Here is a 21940-nt window from a genome sequence, read left to right as displayed (position 1 = left end):
AGCGTAAACTGATTACAAAATTGAAAAAAAAATTAACTTAAAATCTGGTATGTAAGCAACATTCAAATTCAAAAATGACTAGAATAATTTGAATCCAAAATAGTATGATTCAGATAATTCAATAAAATGCCTTGTGAGGGCACTACTTATGCAGCCGGGCCTGCCTAGGCTAATACCTGCGTGGGCTACTCTGCTTTTCAAGTTTTCCTCCTCTTCATCCAGTAAAACAGCCAACAGAGCAAAATCTTCGTCACTACTGGAGTCAAAATAAGAAATACTGATTCCATTTATTTTTCCAGAGTCTCCGCTTTTGTTGGGAAAAAACATATTATCGATAATGATTCTTCATCTTTGTTTTTGAGAGTCAAATATTGTGTGAGTTTATGGCGACGTTAGTGTGATGGATGAAATTCCAATGTGAAAGCAATTTAGGCTATTTAAACTCTGTGGTATAAGTCACAAAGGATAAGCAGCAATGTGAAACCGGCATAAATGTGTTTTTGTTGTAATATAAACTGTCCTTGAAGGTTCCAATAAATTTTGAAAGACATTTTTACGTTGGTATATAACTCCATTCATAAATTTTACACTGCCTAAGGATTTAGGACAATAATTTGTTAAAGCTGTTTTTTGAAAATTTCCTAGAATTGTTTCTGTTGAACTTCCTTTTAAACGAATCAACAGACGAGTTTTCAAAGGTAACATCCCCCAGAAGATCGGTCCAAACGGATGTGCAGCGTTTTAAAAAGGTGTGTCCTTGAACACTATGTAGGAATTACCCCTTTTAAAGGTACAAAAGGGTCATAGATTTAACATCATTTCTCACATTCAGTGATCACAAAAGTACTTAACTGGTGCTAAAGACAACCATTGAGGACCAATTTTGGAAGGGTCTGAAATTGGACAGAAGGTCTATTACATGATATTTACCAATTTATAGAAAAACATTTAATTACATATATTTTAAATACATACTTTAAAATCTTCCATGCATCGCAATTACATATTCAGATACACTTCTCGTTGAGCATTTCAAATACCTATTCAAGTACTTTTTTCCTTGGGTGCGTTCTTTCTAAAGTCCCTCGAGGACCTTTTTGGGGGTATTTGGAAGGGTTTAAAATTGGGCAGTGGGTATATTACCAGATGTGTACTAACTCATGTGAAAGTATTTAAATAGATGAATTTGAAATGTGTCAGAGGCAACGCTAGCGTTGTCAATAGTAAAGTCCATAAGGCTTCAATATTTTATTATTAGTATATTTTTACCCAGAGGCACTTCATATGAAAGGGGTAGTCGTATAAGCTTCGGAGGGGGCTCATTCGATTGGAAATTGGGAGTTCTAGCGTGCTTTTTAAGAATCTAAAGGTAATGGCGGGCAACTATCCCCCATGCCCTCTTCTCCTCAAATGCATCTGATCGAAATTTAGAGATAGCTATTTTCTTCAAAATAGTCCAAAAATCATATAAAAATACCTCTGGGGTTGACACAACCCCCCATGGCCCGGGAGCAAGAATCGTAAGTTATGCCCCAGGGTCATATAAGGCTTTTATGGAAGGGTTGGTCGTACAAACTTTGAAGAAGGTTCATTAAATTGGAAATTGCAAGTCCTGGTTCCTTTTTAAGAGTCAAAATCACCAAAGGGTCCCCCTTTCCCTGATTGCATCCGGTCAAAATTTTGAGGTACAGTTTTTGCTCAAAATAACCTAAAGACCTAATAAATATGCTTCCGAGGTTGAGACTTTGATATTGTTACTTTGTTACTAGTTTTGATACTTTAATGTTGAAATAAAATCTGATTTTGAAATGGGGAAAGTTCAAAACTTGAAACTTAGGCAATCCAAAGAAATTAATTAAAAAAAACTTTCTGAAAAAGAAATTTTTCAAAGAAAATTCTAGGTCATATTAGACTTAGATTCCTCACGGACAAAGTACCTAGATAGCTGTTCCAAACACTTTACAGGAAGTGTACCTAAACATGAATTTGAGATACATGGATATAATTAAATATTAATCAGAAAAAACTTTTCCAAAAAAAAGTTTTTCAAAGAAAACTAAAGACCATATTAAACTTAAGATCAGCAAAAATAAGTTCTTATAATAATTCCAATTCAAAAGGACCAGAAATTACTATTTAAGAATAAATAAAACCCAAAACAAACAAATACTAAATAAACAATCATAGTAAAGAAACGTACAGCAGGTACTAATATAAATAAACCTAAAAAGGAGTAAAACTTAAACTGAATATGCAAATCAAGCTTAAAACGAAGAAAAATCACTACAAAAAACAGTTTGGTTACTGCTTCCCTCTCTAACTGTAAACCTCTAAAGCCTACTGCTTAATTGGTGCTTTACTGAAAACGAATTATGTTACACACATTTCCTTTTGTACTTATTACAGCATTGAAAATAAATAAAAAAATTACAGTAAAATAAAATCTTGAACTAATGAGCTTTCAGCAGTTAATATCATCATATATCAAATATTCATTTTAATTTTATTAGTTCTATCCAAGACTGTTCAAGACACATATAGTTTTCAATATGGCGCCAACGAAGCACTAAGCTTTAGACTTTTACAGTTACAGAAGGGGGCAGTAGCCACACACTTGTTTCTAGTGATTTTTCTTCGTTTTAAGCTTGATTTGCATATTAAATGTAAGTTTTACTCGTTTTAAAATCTATTTTGTTCATTTAGCTTAGTACCTGTCGAACATTTGTTTGCTATAATTTTGTATTGAATTTCTGCTCGTTTTGAGTTTGAATTACTATAGGATTTTATTTTTACTGATCTTAAGTTTAATATGGTCTTTAGTTTTCTTTGAAAAACCTATTTTTCGGAAAGTTTTTTCTAACTAATATTTAATTATCTCCATGTATCTCAAGCTCATGTTTAGGTACACTTCCAGTAGAGTGTTTTGAATAGCTATCTAGGTACTTTGTCCGTGCATTTGAAAACCAAAATACTTAGGCATCCAAAATAAATTACCATTTTTTTCGGAAAGTTTTCCAAAAAATTTGTGAAGACTTCTTTTTTGGATTTTTTTTTTTAATTAATATTTATCAAATGGTTTCAAAAGTATTTCGTAGATATAACATGTCAAACGCTTCATTTGCTCCTGTCACGTGTCGTTTCCCAGTTGGAAGTGCCATTTTGACCTGTAAGAGTAATAAACGTGAACGTGGGAAACTAAAAAAAACTATTGATGTTGAAAGCTAGTAAATATATTGGATTATGAGCGAAGCAGATTGGCGTCATATTAATACTCGTCATTCTTTTTTTTTATATCATATTTTCATGAGTAAAGTATGATCTAAATAAGCCCAGGTGTTTACCGTACTAACTCTCCTTTCTTTATCATCCTTAACATATTTTAGTTCCAATGTACTTGGGTATTTAAAAAATGGTTTGTGTTTCAATTGAAAATGCATTTTAAGTCATATATTTGGAAATACAATGCCAATTTGAAAGCATTTTACCTGTTACCGCTTGTACAGAGGAATAATTAAACTGTATGATAACTTACTCTAAGAACAATTAATCACATCTAGCTCTCTCACGAAGGAAAATCAGACACAAAAGAGGGGAGGAGAAGTAAACTCCCAAAAGAATTAATTTGTCAGCTGTCTTTATAGCTTCCTTACCCTTTTCAGTGAAGTTGAAATATCGATCCAAGACCATTGATTGGAAGATTTTTGTTTGGGATACATTTAAATTGCACATCCAGACACAAGACCAGTTTTCTATCTCCAAGAGAACTGATTGTGGGGATAGGGCAACTTGCAAAGGGTCACTATGTTTATGAACAGCTGCCTGGATTATAGTAGGGTCATGATAATGATGCAGAGGGCGGGTGAGATGGTTTCTTAAATGATGCGTTCAAAATATGAATACTTGAAATTATATTACCATCATTACATGATTTATTGATAGGGCATAGCATAATTGAATCCACGAGCTAAGAAACAGGGATTAATAGTTTTCACCGAAATAAATTTTCTAATTGCAAAACAAGATCAGTGGTGAGGTACTTTAAAAAGAATAAACTTCCTTTCAGGCTGGAAACTATCTTTTCGAATCCCCACACACCTAACTTTATGCATTAGGAATAAAAATATGAACCAAAGTTCTTTCAGTGAAAGGACACATTTTTCGCACAATCAAAATTTTATTTGCCACAAAATAAAGTAGATAATTTATCAGTTTTTAGTTGCTAGTAAAGGAAAGATTAGTGTGATATCAAAAGGGTTCTTCTTATTGAAATTGGATTTCAGCATTTAACACCAATTCGTTCTGCGCAATCGTAACTGTTAATAACGCTCGTTAAATCTACAACAATCCAGGAGTTAGTTAATGCTTTCGAGAGACTTGGAAGATTTACAAAGATAGATGATACTTAAATATGGTGCAAAGCCTGAATGGAGATCGTGGTTACTGGTTAGGCTTGTCTTATTCATTTAAGGGCTAGACACACATAGCTGATTTCGGGAACCGATTTCAGCATCAGTGGACAAACGATAGCGGTAAGAAAAATTTATTGTGCAAAATTTTCAAAACCTAAAATAATGGACACAAATAGTCAACTGGAGTTTATTAATAGTTGCTTGATTGATCTCAGCTTAGTTCTCAGCTCAGTAGTGGGGTCTTTTACCACAAAATATTTCTGGCTGACTATTTATTTGTATCCCTATTTCTTTAATGATGATCTTGATGAATATCAACGCTGATTTTGTAAATCGGTGCCGAAAACTAGAAAATTTCTCAAGCTCAAATCGACGGCGATTTCTTTTAAAATCAAGGGCTAGGCACACGTAGCTGATTTCGGGAACCGATTTCAGTAAGGGTATATTCCACGTCGAGTGATTTTAATTATTAATGCTAAGAGGCGGGGCTTAGTGACGTTTTTCGGTGATTAATCATCATTAATTACGATTAATTTACGATAATCATTAAATACGATTAATTACATGCCTAATGGTTCGTTTATACATTGCGGAAATTCATGCAGGTTTAGCAATCCGTGCTGAAATTCCGTCCGTTTTCGTGCTAGAAAAAAATCTCTAGTTTTCCGCAACGTTTTGGTCAAATCAGGACGGAATATTGGCAATATTTTTAAATGAATAAAATCATGAGTATGAATTATCAAAAATCCACGATCTTATAATTTTGGTTCAAGGCTACCCCAGCCTCTATGATCCTGCCCACCCAGGCTATAAGAAAACAAAGAAAAATGGTGTCATTTGGCTCTTTATTGCTCAACAGCTTTCAGAAGAGGGTAAGAACATAGGTCAGGCTGTTGCGATAATTTGAAATCTCTGCCTTAAGACGCAGCATTGTTTTAGCCATAGTTCGAACAGAAACGGACGGATTTCCGCATGGATTTCTGCAATGTGTAAACGAACCATAAAGCTCTAAGGCCCTAGTACATTCTTTGTCTAGAAAGCAATTAATGATGATTAATCAACAAAAAACCGTCACTAAACCCCGCCTCTCAGCATCATTAATTAGAATACCTCGACGTCGAATACATCCTTGCTGAAATCGGTTCCCGAAATCAGCTACGTGTGCCTAGCCCTTCAGCGCTGATTTGAAAATCAGTTCTCGAAATCAGCTACGTGTGCCCAGCCCTTTAGGTTTAGATTATATTTGCGATGTGATAGCAATTTTGCATTAAGGGCTGGGCACACGTAGCTGATTTCAGGAACTGATTTCCAAATCAGTGCCGATTTTAAAAGAAATCGGCGTCGATTTGAGCTAGAAAATGTTTTTAGTTTTCGGTGCAGATTTACAAAATCAGCGCTGATTTTTATCATGATCATCACAAAAAAATAAGGATACAAATAAATAGTTAGCCAAAGGTATCTATGGTGAAAGACCCCACTACTGAGTTGAGAAATAAACTGAAAACTGAACTGAGATCAATCAAGCAACTATTAATATACTTTAGTTGACTATTTGTGCCCAAGATTTTTTGTTTTGAAAATTTTCCACAATATATTTTTCTTTCAACCAATTTTTCTTACCGCTATCGTTTGTCCACTGATGCTAAAATCGGTTCCCGAAATCCGCTACGTGTGCCTAGTACTTTAGTTCCGAGTCTGAACACAAGCTTTTTCAACGTCATCTACTACTATAAAAAATAGACTTCGCGTTTAATAGCTAAATTTTAAATTCTGGTTATGCTGGTTAGGCCTGTTTTTTCACTCATCAATGTGCTAAGATCTTACATCTTTTGTCAGAAAACGCTTAAAAGTGAAATCTTTGAACAAAGATCTTACATCTTTGGCCGTTTTTGTGCAAATGTCTCATCATTCTGCTCTGATCAGCGGTCTGAGAACAATGATGAGTTGATCATCATTGTTCTATATGGCAAAACAGTGGCGGTCTTCACACTTTTTGCTAACATCAGTGAGCTGTAATATCTTAGAACAAAGATGAGTTAAAATAACGATAATCTTTGCAGAAAGATGTAAGATCTTAGTGCTAAAAAACGGGCCTAAAATTTTTCAATCAAGGATGGGTGTCCCCTAAATGTTTTAGGCCTGGGCTTCGCTCAGATTGGCTATTATGTAAATGATGTAATTTGGCATTTCGAAAATTATTCCTCTCACTCTACCATAGGTCTATGTCTGCAGAATAACCATATTAAATTAGCCTATTGCAATTGATTTTAGTGTTCAGTAGCCAATTGAATCACAACTGAAAGCATTTATTGGAACCTATTGTAATTAATTATTCCTTGAGCTCATCTAGAAGGTTCTATGGCCTTGCAGGATTTTTTTTGTTTATTGATTTTTTTTGGCTAGAAATTCAGGTAAATATTTAGTGGTGCTACTCTCCATAAGGAAACACAACCCTTGAAATTATCTTAAAATATTCTAAAATAACCACTTATATCATTCTTGGTAAATATATTTTTTCAACATAATTTAGCTAGCCAGGGATGAAAGTGAAAGTGAACACATCTTGAAGCCTTTCTTTATGGTCTTTTATTGGCCTAATTGAATAACCACTTCAGGAACAAATTAGGCTATATTTTGGGTAAATTTTTTGTTATTCATATTATTGACTTATGAATAAAACCAGTATTACACTTGATGCCTTTTTTTAAGTACTTTCCAATTGTAATAATCATTTTTTTGTGAAATGAAATTCAACCCTATCCCTATATATACCAATTAAGGGTTTACATTGGATTGAAGAGGGGTAGGGGTAAATTTTATTTCTTATGTAAATGAGAGGTAAGTTTAAACTTTCAGCCCCCCCCACCCTACCTAATGTGTAAATATATAACCTGAATTGGTATATATAGGGGTGGGGGTAAAATTCATTCCCAACAAAAATGATTATTATATTTGGAAAGAGCATAAAAAAAGGCATCAAGTGGTATCTTTACTTTATTCATAAGTCAGTAATATCAATAAACAAAAAATTACCATATTTTGACTCCTTAAAGGGCTCAAAGCAGCCCATAGTAGGCTTATCAAAAGTTTAAAGATATGTTCCTAAAAATACTAGCTAGGATAAAAGACTCCTTTTTGGGAAAGACCACTTTTCTTTGGCATTCCAGAAAAATAGCAATGTGTTTTTGGACCACCCCTTTTTACTACATCATGATGCAATGTGAGGGCAGTAACAAGAACCTGCCTTCATGATCAAATTTTCACCAATGATTTGTCAGTATAAATTGAAAATGTGGTCCCTGTTTTGAAAAGCAATTGAAAAAAAAAATTATGTTTATGATTTATAGAATAAATATCAATCAATAAAAGTTACATTTCTAGAATCAGAAGAAAAAAATCTGCTTTCTGTTAATATATGAATAAAACTGAAACACTAAAAGGATATATAGGGGAGAACGGGGCAAACTTGGACACTTTTTAGTTTTCCAAGCATAACTAGGTACTGGATTGACGTAAAAAAATTTAGTGTGGGTCATTAGAAAAGTCTGGCAAATAATGGTGAATTTTTTTCAGATTTTTTAAAGATCACCCTGAAGCGTGAGTACCATGAAAGTAGGACCTTGTCAAGTGTCCAGTTTTGCCCTGTACACGGGGTGAAATTGGACAGGAATGGGGCGACCTTGGACAAGACAGTTTTAAGCAATTAAACTTTATCCAAATACAGAATATTTGTGTAAAATGATACATAATCGCTCAAAATCATATGAAAACTCAAAATTGCATAAAAAAATCAGCCAGGAACATTGCACAGGCATCCGGGTTTCAACTAGAATTGTCATTTTAAAGCATACATCAAAAGATCACAACCAAAGACAAGCCCCTGAACTGCACGACCAGTTCCACCAGCTGAAGAGGGGACAGGAAGCTTCGGTTCTATGTCGGTAATGTCTATCTCAGCAATATCGGGAAGCTGAGGAAACATGAATTTGTCCCCTTGTTTCCGAAGAAAGTTAACCCTTGCAAACTGCTTTTCTACAACATCAAGAACTTTGCCAACATAATACACAAGGGCTTTCTTCTTTCCATACTCGAACTTGACAAGAACAAAGTCTCCGGCTTGAATGTCCTTGTCTAGGTTATCCTTATCAGCCTCATGGAGGTGCAGAGAATTGTCAGATGAATTGTTGTCAGGTTCAACATCATCACCACTACTTTCCACTGGAGATTCAATTTGCTTTCTTTTCTTGGCAGTGGGCTGCTTGGGCATAGGCTTTTTACTCTGCTTTTCCTTTCTCACTCGTGCTTCAGCTTCTAAAGCATCTTTTTCGGGTGTATCGGTAAGAATACGAGTTCGACCTTGCTTTCTCGCATTCCTTCTGGGCTTTGTCATATCTGCTCTTGGATAGGGTCTTACTGCTTCAGGAGTCTGTTTTCCTAGCTCGCTTTGGGGACAAGAAGGTGGAGGAGGAGAGGGAGAGGGTATCGGCTCCATATTGAGTAACGAATTGTCCGGGGGTGGACGATTTGTCACCTCAGCAGGTAGAAAGTCTACCTCAGAAAATACACTTCTGTTGAAGGGCCAAATTCCAGCTTTCGTGCAACCAACTGTTATATTTTCCGGGTTGAACTTGCAAAGGAATGGTTCTTTGCAGAGCTGGGCAGTCTCGTGAATCGTAATTCGTTGACCTGGATGGATCTGCAACCAGGTGTTCAGTGATTCTCTCATTGCAAACTTGAATGGTCTGTAGACAGAAACGTCCAATGGCTGTAAGCGGTGGGAACAATGGGGAGGAAAGGTCAGGAGGTGGACCCAATTATCTTTGCACAGCCGCACTAATACCACCAAAACATGGCTAGCGTGATTGTCAAGTAGCAGTAGCACAGGGTCTTCTTTCGATGGCTTCACCAGCTTGATGAAGTGCTCAATAGCAGCTACAAAGTTGATGGAAGTCATCCAACCACTAGGGTGAGAAAGCCCAAGACATCCTGGGGGGCCTTCTCAAAAAAGCATGTCGTTCACCTTCACCCGTGGGAATATAAAAACGGGGAGAAGAGCTTGACCAGTGGCTGAAATAAACCCGAGCATTGTAACATTTTCCCCTCTCTTTGCTGACGCTGTCTGGGAAACTTGCTTCGATCCTGTGCCTTGCGATTACTTTTGGAGCTGGCAATACAGTAGGAACCCCAGTTTCATCACAGTTCCAGATATGGTTTGGTAGGAACTTGAATTTTTTGTAGAGTTTCTGCAGGTTGTCGAAGAACAGATTCACAACCACTGAATTGAAGCCAGCAGCCCTTGCCTGGCTGGTATTTTCAGGCTTACGAATAGATAGCTCTGGGTTTCGTTTCATAAGGCCTGAGAACCAGTCAACCCCAGCTATGTCGTCTCGCACCCAGCTCTCCGGTGTTTTGACGCCAATCAATTTGCCCCATTCAAAGGCAAGTTTCCTCGCTTCTTTTGGAGTGAGGCAGTGATTCATCAGCTGACATTTTAGGAGATACTCTACAAACTCTTTTTCTTCTTTGTTAGAGAAAAGTTTTTCTCTTCAGGTTGGGCGATGGGCTTGGGCGACCTGGGGGTGTAACTGATTTCGCTTGAGGTTCTTTAGTAACTCCTTGTCGATTTTTCAGACCATAGGCGACGGTTGATTTCTTCAGTCCATAGGTTTTTCCGGCATTTCTAATAGATAGTCTATGCTCTAAGACTGCATTCACTGCCTGCTCCATGGATTGGCCATCTGGTAGATTGTGTTTCCTGATATAGTTGTGAACCATTGTCCAACTAGAAAGAACCAACAGTAAATGCATGGGAAATAACCTGAAAATAGCTTTAAGAGGCAATGATATGAACCGGGTCCCTCCTTACTTACAGTTCGTTACCACAAATTGTTTGATCATGTAATAAAAAAAAATTATATTAAAAATTAAAAAAACACACTTTTTTTTAATTAACGGCTTTTGTGATTAAGGGGTCATTCTTAAAGCATTGGAACAAAATTTGAACTTTAGCGTAGAGTGAGGTATTGACTAGGGGGTGAACCCCCTAAAATACGTAATAAAAATATACGAATATAGTTTGTTACGTGAGTGAATTCATAAGTTACGTCAGAACAAAATTTCGAGAAAGCCATTTAGCCAAAAAATAAATAAAATTGATATACAAATTTTGTTTGAATTATTCATGTACGATGAGCCAAAATTGAAGCTGCATTAAGTCAAAAACGTCCTGAAATTAAATTACAAAAGACAAGTTTTTTTAACTGAAAGTAACGAGCGTAATTAAAACTTAAAACAAACAGAAATTATTCCGTATATGAAAGGGGTTGTCCCCTCCTCAACGCCTCGCTCTTTATGGTAAAATTTTTTATTGTTTAAGAAAATAGAGTTGTGAGAACAAGTCAAACTTTAGCATAGTAAAGAGCAAGGCGTTGAGGAGGGGATATACGGAATAATTTCTGTTCGTTTTAAGTTTTAATATTGCTCCTTTCATTAAGCTAATGAAACAGCCAACTTAACCTTGTTGTGTTGTTAAAAAAAAAACACATCTACACACAAGCAACGCCATCTAGCATCATCGATCAAACTCCAAATATTAGTTAAGAAATTATCTAAAAATTGCCTCCAAAGAGGCAAAGACATTCTCTAAAATGATAAACAAAAATAGCACGGGGTGAAGTTGGACACACGGGGCGACCTTGGACAGTGTCCAAAGTCGCCCCCGAATTGCTGTCCAATCTTGCCCCTATCGAACCAATTTTAGAAAATAGCGTCCTGAAAAAGAAGTACTTGGAATAGACAAATCAAACTCAGGGCATAGATAGAAGATGTACCTAGAAACTGTACAACATCAACAACAAAGGAAAACTACCACTTTTTGTTACCGCAAATCAAGCTGATGTTGCGACTTCCAGATTTTTTTTAAGCATCAAAAACTTGATGCCTCATGGAGGTGCAATTGACTGCTTTTCTACAACATCAAGAACTTTGCCAACATAATACACAAGGGCTTTCTTCTTTCCATACTCAAACTTGACAAGAACAAAGTCTCCGGCTTGAATGTCCTTGTCTAGGTTATCCTTATCAGCCTCATGGAGGTGCTTTTGTCAAGGAGGTGCTTGATGTCAAAACTGGTGCTAACTGTTCTGTTAGATTTCAAACTTCCCGCCAATGTAGACATACATAAGCCCCATCTACCCTATTTTTTGTGGATCGATAGAAGCAATAGGCTAGATGTCAGGTTCGACGTCCAAGTTTACCCTGTCCAATTTCGCCCCATTCTCCCCTACATCAAAATTGGATAATTGGTATTTCCAAAAAGAGATCCCTGTAGGTAAGTCAATAAACTAATAATTTCAAGTGTTTGATCTAATAATTTTAATAATAACCATATTGATGCATAGTGTAGATTGTTAGCTATTCATTAATATACACAATCCTTCTCAATTCCTCTCTGGTAACAGATGTTAGGGTTTTAGTTTTACATAATTTTGCTCAATTGGGTACTGGTTTTTTACCTTCGTAAGGAAAATTGGCATCTGTAGCTGATTCAGAATTGGTAATTATTATTTGCATTAATCTTAATATTAAAATGCTATTATAAAAACAATTTGCAGAAATTGTAAAAAGAGCCAAAAAACTCTCAAAATGATTTCAGTTTTGCTATGATGTCATTTTTGAGAGGTCTCAGGTTTTGTTTTAAATTCATGCAAATTTGTTTTCGAAATAACAAGTACTGTTAGGACCAAGGGCAATAATAATTACCATTCATGGATTAGTTACAAGTGGCAATTTTTTCTCACTTTTCAGTTTTTTTAGAAACATGTAATAAACTTTTGTTTACTATGGACTGTTTTACCTTTTGGAGTCCCACTAAGGGCTCAGAATGTAATTCCCCATGAAGCAATTATTGAATTATGAAAGAACAGACAAAATGGTATCAAGTGATTTATTCACTTTCATCTTAGCTGAATTATGTTGAAAACTGGATATTTATCTGCATATATCATGTAAAGTGAAGTAAAGCACATTTAGGCATGATAATAAGTAAGCATTTTAGAATATTTTTATGTAGTTTCCATCATTGTATAATGTTTCATTATGGAGTATTGAACCACTGATTATTTACTGAAATTCATTTTGCCATTCAAACCGTGTTCAGTAAAGAACAATGCTTATGCTTACAGGATAAGTTATTGCAGTTAATAATGATCAATTAGAATAAGTACTGTTAAATGTGGGCTAATTGTATTGTACATATAGGTTTATAGCCTAATATACCATAATTACACCAGTTACCAGGCCACAAAAACCATATTTTTGACCTTAAGTTGACATGAACCTAGGTTAGTGTAGAACCTGTAAAATTTAAGACATATATAACTTTTCAAGATTCATACTTTGAGTAATTTGAAAATTTAAAACTTTTCCATTTAAAATACCACTATATAATGCATGGTGCTCCCAAAGTAGGTGTCATCAATGTTCAAGAGTTCTTGGTTCTAAAACTTTAAGCATGTCCTATTAAGAAAGCAGCACTCTATACTTTCTATGTTTTATTGAAGTACCAAGGGCACTGAAAATTAAATATAATTCTGTAAATTGGTTAAGTGGCAAGTTACACAACCATATAGGCCTACTATTACTCCTAATAACAACTCACTGCAGCACCAAGCTGCATAAGGCCAACACAGCTATGCCTGCTCCTCCTTCATTCATATCTGTTTAAAGCCTCCTTCTTTACACCCTCCCAAGAAGTTCCAATTTACCTTAAATCCTTCCTTTTGACCTCCTCCCACCCAATCCAGGGACAGCCTGATTTTTGTTTGACCCTAGATTTTTTGCCAAAGGGATGATCTTTGGCAATCTGTCATCTTTTGTTTGCAGAACATGCCCTAGCCATCTCAACCTTTTTCTCATTATAGCCCTAGAAACCATATTTTTCATACAGCTTACTGCTTGAAATTTGGTTAGTCAGATGGGTACTCAAAACAACTTGTAGGCAAATTCCAGTGGAGAACATCTAATAAACCCTCATACATCTTTTGGAGTGCCCACATTTCACAACCATAGTTGACCACTGTCATCACTGTAGCTTCCAATATTCTAATCTTGGTTTCCAGTCTTACCTTCCTATTCTTCCAAACTTTTTTCAACCATGAAAAACAAACCTGGGCCTTGGCTATTCTACTTTTAACATCTTTCCTGCATCTACAATTTTTACTAATAATACTACCTAGGTAAGTGAAGCTATCCATTTGGTTGATATTCTCATTACCGAACATCAAATCTTGAGCTCAACTTATTCTCAGTCTAAGCAACCTAGTCTTTTTGACATTAATTTTTCAAGCCTTTTTTTGTACCCTGGGCTCTCAAAACTTCCAAAAATTCATTCATTTTGCTATCATTTTCATCTAGGATACTCAAATCAGCAGAATAGGCTAATCTAAGTCTAGGAGAGTTTTACTTGCCATTTGATTCCATGCTCTCTCATAGCCTTTGCTGTGTTCCTTCAGTTAAAGTCCATAAAACAGATCCATATAAATGGAGATAGAATACAACCCTGCTTATCTCCTGACTCAATACAAAAGCATCTACTTACCTCCTTTTCTAGCTTAACTGCAGTATTATTCTTGTACATAGCACTAATCATTTTAATGTATATATCTGGTATATCATTTGCGGATATGACCTTTGGTAAAGCTCTTTTATTGGCTAAATCAAATTCTTGCTCATAATCTATAAAGTTAAGGACTAAAGAGGTCCGATGACTCAGGCAGTTCTCAATTACTAATTGAAGAGTAAAAACTTGGTTGATACATCCTCTTCTCTTCTTAAAACCACGTTGTTCTTCTCTTAAAACTTTATCTACAGCATAAATAATTTCTGAGACCACACTAGCTAAAACATAAAATCGCGAAGAAAGCAAGAAAACGAGGACAATTAACAGCCAGTTCACTGGCTGTTAATTGTCCTTGTTTTCTTCCTTTCTTTGCGATTTTATGTTTTATTTACAGCATCTCTAAGTCTAAAAAGTATCATCATACTAAGTAATTTGCTAGCTACAGAAACCAGGATAATGGCTCTATAATTACCACACTCACTTTTATCACCTTTCTTATAGAGGGGTATAGATTTTTCCTAAATTTGCTAGGTACTTACCCTTTTTACAAAATCTTATTCATAATCTCCTGTAATTTGTCTCTAACATCACAACCACCATATTAAAAAAAGCAATAATTAAAATAAAAGCTCATTCACCCCACTATCAGCACCTGGGGCCCTATTATTTTTTATCCATTTAGTATTTTCTCTAATTCTTCCTCACAAGTTTAATCTTCCTTCACTTCCAAAGTGTAAAAAAAAACTTTTTCATTCTTTTCTGTATAATTTCCTTTAACTTTATCAGGGTTTAGCTTATTCTCAGAATGTTCTATCCATTTCTCTTTAACCGGGACATGTTCAGATTGACAATTCCCCCTCATTTTTTTAACATGCCAATAAAATATCTTACTGTTATGCCTTCAGGCTTCTTCTTCTAAACCTTCAGCAATTTCATCCTGCAACAGGCAAATGTTAATACACCTTTTCACTGTTTTGAATAGGGTGTTTTTTGCAAATTTTGGTCAGTATTGGGGAAGGGTATCTAAGTAGGGCAAGTGGAGGAGGAGCTGGCTGCCTCCAATCCCTTTTGAGCATCCCCTGAATATCCCTTGAAAGTTTCAGCTTAATAGGCCAACCCTCAGCTGTTCCTGAGATACTGCTGATATACACCTTTGCCAACCAGCATGAACATTGTGAGTTTTGATTTTGTTCAATATCTGCCATAAAATTCCCAAAAGCAATTGCAAGTTAAAGTATGTGCAGTCACAGCTGCAAGTAGTTGCAGTAATAGTAGTATAGGCAATAGTAATGGCGCTGAAGTTTCAAGTTAATACCCTTAACTGTTCCTAAAATATTGCAGATATGCCTTTTTGATAATTTGCATGCACATCGTGTCTTGATTTACCTCAACATTCTCCAAATTTTCACCTCAATACCCTTAGACTTTTTGGGCACATCCAGGATCAAACATTCCCCCTTTCCAATGAAAAATCCTTCCTATGGAAAATGGACAAATTGCAAAATTTCTATTCTTTGGCCAGGGAACTGTGAGCAGCAAGAGATCTGTGGAGGCATAATTTTTAGTCCATTTGACAATTTTGAACAAAATGGCTTTTCAAAGTTTTTATCAGTGCAGTGTATAGGGGACATCTAAAAGGGCAAGGTGGAGAGGGGGGGGGGCTAGTTGCCCTCTAATCACTCTTCAACTTCACCCTCAACATTTTACACAAGTTTCACCTTAATACCCTAAGCCTTTTTTGAAAACCCAGGATCAAATATGCACCCTTTTACCAATAACCAACCTTATAGATAAGCAAGAATAATCTCTCAGTTGTCCAGATATATGCCCCGAATTCAGCCCGAAGTAAAGAGGAGTGCAACCAATTCTACTTCCAGCTACAAAGCATCACTGACCAGATCCCCAAAAATGATATACTTATTGTGTTGGGCAACTTTAATTAGATAGTTGGCAGTTGCTATACCGGTCGAGAAGATGTCATGGGCCCACACAGACTACCATCTTAATGCAAGGGGAGAACAGCTTATCGACTTCTGCAGGGAGAATGAACTCCACATCACCAATACCACCTTTAAGCAGAGACACCACCAAAAGATAACATGGAGATCCCCTGATGGAGTCACTGAAAATATGATCAACTACGTCCTGATATCCAAACGTTGGAAGTCATCTGTAATGGAGACTGTCTCACTCCCAAGTGGAGATTTTGACTCAGACCACACACTCTTGATGTCCAAACTCAAGCTGAGGTTAAAATGTCTCCCAAAAACCACAAAAATCCCAAGATTCTGAATGGAACTCCTCGAAAACCCCACCAAAAAAGCCACATACATCTCTAGGCTGTCTACAAAACTCTGTGACATCCTGTGTACATCCATTCTGCTTGCAACTCCTGAAGAGATTGATTGCTTGGCTAAACATGCCACCTCTGCAATCCTCAAGACTGCAAGCAACATCCTTGGTAGAAAAGCCAAAGACAAAAAGCCTTGGATCACTGAAGAAATAATTCAATTATGTGGCCAGAAACGCCTACATAACAACAAATCTGACTGAAACAACCAAGATACCTACAAACATCTCAAGCGCGAAGTTGAGCATGAAATCAGGAAGGCATTCTGCAACCTTATCGCCAAAAAGGGGAAGGACTGTGAAACCCAGTTCATGAAAGGCAACAGCCACAAGCTCTTCAAAACAGTCAGCAAGCTGTCCTCCTAAAAGATTCCTCAACACCCATAATCCTAGACAAGCAGGGGAACAACATCAATGATGCCAAGATGAATCCTGAAGTAATGTCTGACCCTAATGTCCTAAACTCCTTCCCAATCATATATCAAGACCCCCCTCCACCTCCACTAAGAAGCGAGACCAAAGCGGCCATGGAATCCCTAAAGCAAGGCAAAGCTCCAGGGCCAGATGGTGCCACTGCTGAACTGATTGATGTTGGGTCAGAAGATGTTATCAACCTATACCACAGTCTTGTATCAGCCACCTGGTCTACTGGACACGTCCTGCAGCAATGATGCAAGGCAGCAATAGTCCCAATACACAAAAAAAGTTCAAAGAAAGAATGTGACAACTACCAGCCCATCAGCCTCACAAGCCACCAAACCAGAATCCTGACCAAGATCCTGATCCACAGAATTCAAACAATCACCACCTCTGTTCTTGGCGAGTATCAAGCGGGCTTTCGATCGGGAAGATCAACTATTGACCTAATCTTTACTGTGCCTCAGCTGATGGAACGGTTCATCAAGTTTAACAGAGACCTCTATCAGCTCTTTATTGACTTCCGACAGGCCTTTGACCTAATATGAAGGAAAGGCTTGTGGCATGTTCTCAGACACTACGGTGTCCCAGATAAAATAGTCAGAATCACTGAGGACACATACAACCAATTCAAAAGTCAAAAACTGACCACTGGTGGGCTCTCCGGTGAATTCCCAACAACTTCCAGAGTCCTGCAAGCATGCACCCTCTCGCCGCACTTGTTTAACCTTTTTCTGCAGGCCATCCTCTCCCTGATACCCGTCGAATATGGAGCCAGAATAGGAGGCATCCTAATTGACAAACTAGCATATGTGGATGATATTGACCTCATGTCCACTACCGTCCATGAACTCCAGAGTCAGGCTGACTACATCTCCCAAGTAACGAAGTCGTTTGGTATGCAGATTAACGCAAACAAGACCAAAATCATGGTCACATCACGACAGGAGATAACAAAACCCCCTTGATAGTAATAGACGGTGAACAAGTGGAAACAGTCGATCAATTCCTTTACCTCGGCAGTCTTTTGACGGCTGACAACTGCCACACTGTCGACATTAAACGCCGTCTCGGTCTTGCCAGCTTTAGCTTCAAAAGACTATCAAAGATCTGGAAATCTAGCCACCTTTCGAACCATCTAAAAGTGCATCTATTCAACAGTCTGATCATACCCATTACTCTGTATGGATGTGAAACATGGATCTTAAGAGCTGAAAACGATTGCAACCTCCTTGCATTCAAAATGAGATGTCGGCGCCGGATAGCCAAGATCAGATATACTGACTATTTCACAAACAAAGAAGGCTGAGGTCGCAAGACATTATCCTGAACAAAATCCGAAAACAGCAGCTGCGCTGGTTTGGCCATGTAAAGCAAATGAATCCCAAACGCCTGCCCAAGATCGCGCTTGAAGGGGCAACTGTAGGACTTCAACCACGGGGAAGACCATGCAAAAGGTGGATCAAAAACTTTGACTGACAATGTATTGCTCAACTATCCCAAACTGCACTTGACAGAACAGCATATCGAGCCCTAGTTCATCAGATTCTGGAAGGAGTGGTCCCAAGACGTCCCATGAGGATGTACAGGACTTAACACACAGATAAGCAAGGGTAATGTACATAACTTACAACCCTTGCCCCAGAGGCTGTGGATGTTATGTAATTCCTATAGGCATAGATATTTTAACTTTAGACTATTTTGAATAAGATATCTATTTCAAAATTTTGATCAGATATCTTTTGGGAAGGCAGCTAAAAGGGTGTCAGAGGGGGACTGGTATCCCTCTGGCTACTTTTCAACATGTCCTTAAAGTTTCAATGGGGAATATTGAAGAATTCAATTGAACTATGGCCCAAGCTTTGATCACAGGCATTGATCTACAGTGTTTATTCCAGATAAACAGTATGATAAGATCAGCTAGTATTGACAAGTTATTCATCACGGCTTTCAGTCTTATGAATGAAGGTAAATGTGAAAGAAAAAAGGCCAGCTCTATCAAAGGTAGACCAGGCCACTGAGACCAGCACAAATCATGCTGGTCTCAGTTGCACAGACCAGCATACCCTCGGCTGTTCTTAAGATATTGCGGATCTGCCTTTTTGATAAACTGAATGTGCATACACTTAGCCTTTTTGGATATACCGAGAATCAAACATTTCCCCCTTTCCTAATTATATATCCTGTATGTGAACAATGGGCCAATTGCGTAATTTAAAATCCTTGCCCCACTGCTATGAGGGACATGGCATCCCTGAACACATGTTTATTAGACTTTTTGACTAGTTTGAACAAAATGGCTGTTGAAAAATTTTGGTCAGCGTTGACAATTTGGGGCACCTAAAAAGGGTAAGGGGGCTGGTTGCCCTCCAATCACTCTATGACACCCCCTCCTTTTCAATATATCATGAAACTTTTGACTTAATTCCCTCAGCTGTTCCTTAGATATTGCTGATATGCCCTTTTGACAACTAGCATACTCATAGTGTTTTTGATTGCATTTGACATCCCTCTTTCAACATTTTCTGAATGTTTCACCTTAATAGCCTGTGCCTTATTGGAGACCCAGGATCAGGGTTGTCCGTTTTTCCAAATATAAAACCTTAATGTTGACAATATACAACTTGTATACCTTAGAGCTCTTAAACCAGGGCTGTAGCGGTTTTTTTAACCCTGGACACATAGTTATTTGACCTTTAGACTAATTTAATCAAAATGGAAATCTCCAATTTTTGATTGGATGTCTTTGGGGAAAAAAGAGCCTGGGAGGGGGGCTTCTCGCTCTGTGACCACTTCCGACTCTTAAAAAGGGCACTAGAACTTTCAATTTCCAATAGAATTGGCCCCACCTGAAGTTTATGCAACCATCCCTTCCAAATGAACTGGCTCTGAAAAAAAACATAATAGTGCGCATTTTAGTCATGTGGCCCTTTGCCATCAGCAGCGCTAGAGCGTTTCCTCTGAGAAACAGTTGCATTTCAGGCCCTCCCCTCCCCCTAATGTGGCCAGATGATTTTTTTTTTCAAATTGGCTTTATTTGGTGTTACAAATCAGCTATTGATGAGAAATAGGCAAAAAATAATGGTAAACCTACAAAATCAGAAAAGTTTTCCCTGTAGCATAGGGCAATGTATGACCTAATTGGAGGGGGGATGGGGGGAACTTGGAGACACAATTGCCATGGCAATGATTTATTGCGTTTGGAAAGAGGAATAAATGGAGAATGTAGTAATGTATTTCTTTTTTTTTGTATCTGATTTCTGTGCTATAGTAAACCTAAATAAATCAACTCCATACTCTTTCTAAACATAAAAATTGCTGCCATCATGACTTCACAATTTGAAGATAAAACAGCACTGTAAATGTTTGTATATAGCCTAGGAGTATGTCCAGGCACTAAAGATGTGTCCAGGATTTTGTTCAGAGGGGAGGGAGGCTACAAAAATAACTTTAAAAAACGCATCAAAAATTTGTTTATATGTATTTTTGTTACGCTTTTACAGGTCAGGCGACCCCCCCCCCTGGATATGGCCTTTCTAGGTCCATGGGGAGAGAGGAGGTTTGGGTCTAATTGCAACAGTATTGACTGTTACATTTGACAAGAGCGTTGACAAGGGAACTAAATGGTACATTTTTTTCTATTTGATATTTTAGTTCTACTAGCAAAACAAGAAACAAGGTGTTAACTTATGGGTACCTTCAAGGGCTCAAAATGGAATTTGCAATGGTAGCCATTAGTATATGTCAAAAGAGTTCTAACGAGAGCATTGAGTTGCATGTTGTTCTTTTCACTAGTAAATTATTCCATGCATTAAAAAATTTACCTTTTATTAGAAATAAGTGAAATAATTCAGAATATCTGTAAAAGTAACAGTGTTGTGCTTGGCCTCTTCTCAAATTCACTTTATATTATCTAAAGAGTAATACTATTTTATCCCCATTCAACATTCTTTCCAGATATAATGATTACTGCCAGGACTGTGGCTTCCTAGTACCCTTTGCCTATTAGGGTAAGATATAACCTTAAGCTAACGAATTGAAGGCAACTACCACCTAAGAATAGTGGCCTGAAAATCAATCTTTTGACTTTTACCTCCCCCCCCCCCCTAAAAGAACCTCCTTCTTCCAACTGATGGTTCGACCAAAGCATCAGGACTGTTTCTATCTTTTAAAAATAGAAACAGATGAAAATAACTGGTAAATGAACAAAATGCCTTCTTTTTTGTATTCTGTTTGTCAGGAAAAAAATATAAACCGTTTTACTTGGATTTTTAAACTAGACATCAAATGTTTTTTTCAGTGACATCTGAATTATCCTCAAAATTAAGCATAGGCATACTTTTTACAAGATAATCCATCCTTCATCAAATAAACGTCTATACAAATGCCTTTGTAACCACGTAGAAAAGCAAGAATCATATTAGAATTGACTAAAAGAAAAGTTTCAAAGGATTTATAGGAAATGTGGAATGAAAAATTTAGATTAATAATGGGCTATTAGAATTCATTAGATTAATAAATTTAAAGCTACTGGAGGTTTACTTTAGATACGTTTGGAAATAGGAACTCAGGGGTATTAAGTATTAAACATTATTGTAGTATTTTTCATTCCACCCCTCCCTATTTTTCCTGATTCTGGGTCCCAAAACTGCAACTTTTAAGGAACCCTGACGTTTGATTGTTGCAAATTCCTTTTCACCACCCTGATGGACAAGTAATGCAGGAAGGTAGTCGCAGTAATTCAGAAAAATCTTGTGGGGGCAAGGATTTTATTTCAGTAAAGAGAGAGCAATTGAACTAACATACCTATAACAGGAGGCAGCAAGAGAAAAGGTTGACTAACATATCCAAACCCTTAGGGTGTGGGGACATTGAAACAAAAAAATTACCTCTCTGGGATAAAAAGTATTCTTCGAAATCTAGAAGAGGGAACTCTCTCCTCCCAATTGGTACCACTGTGGGTGGGGGTGGTAAGTATTTTATGAGTAGTCGCCAATTAGATCATTTACTTCACACTGTGGTCTGAAATTTATGTGACTAGGGATATATCCCACTCCTTCCCTCTACCTCAGTATGCCTATGCAAATGTAACCTGGTTTCATAGTTACTGCGTATCTTTATGTGCTTTACTGAGGGATTCTAGTTT

General features: G+C 37.1%; 1 protein-coding gene across 1 annotated transcript in view; it reads left to right on the top strand.

Annotated features, from left to right (window-relative positions):
- Window positions 1-6154: 6154 nt before the first annotated feature.
- LOC148955213 (putative ATPase N2B) overlaps window positions 6155-21940 on the top strand; it is a 31104-nt gene continuing 15318 nt past the window's right edge. The window contains exon 1 of the mRNA XM_089108106.1: window positions 6155-6191. Coding sequence (XP_088964232.1) covers window positions 6186-6191 — 6 coding nt within the window. The 5' untranslated portion in view covers window positions 6155-6185. The remainder of the gene's footprint in view (window positions 6192-21940) is intronic.

This window comes from Artemia sp. Qi Xiang Cuo, chromosome 2, assembly GCF_049724085.1.
Source record: "Artemia sp. Qi Xiang Cuo chromosome 2, ASM4972408v1, whole genome shotgun sequence".
NCBI lineage: Eukaryota > Metazoa > Arthropoda > Branchiopoda > Anostraca > Artemiidae > Artemia > Artemia sp. Qi Xiang Cuo.
Note: the sequence above shows the minus strand (reverse complement) of the source record. Positions and strands in the feature narration are given on the sequence as shown.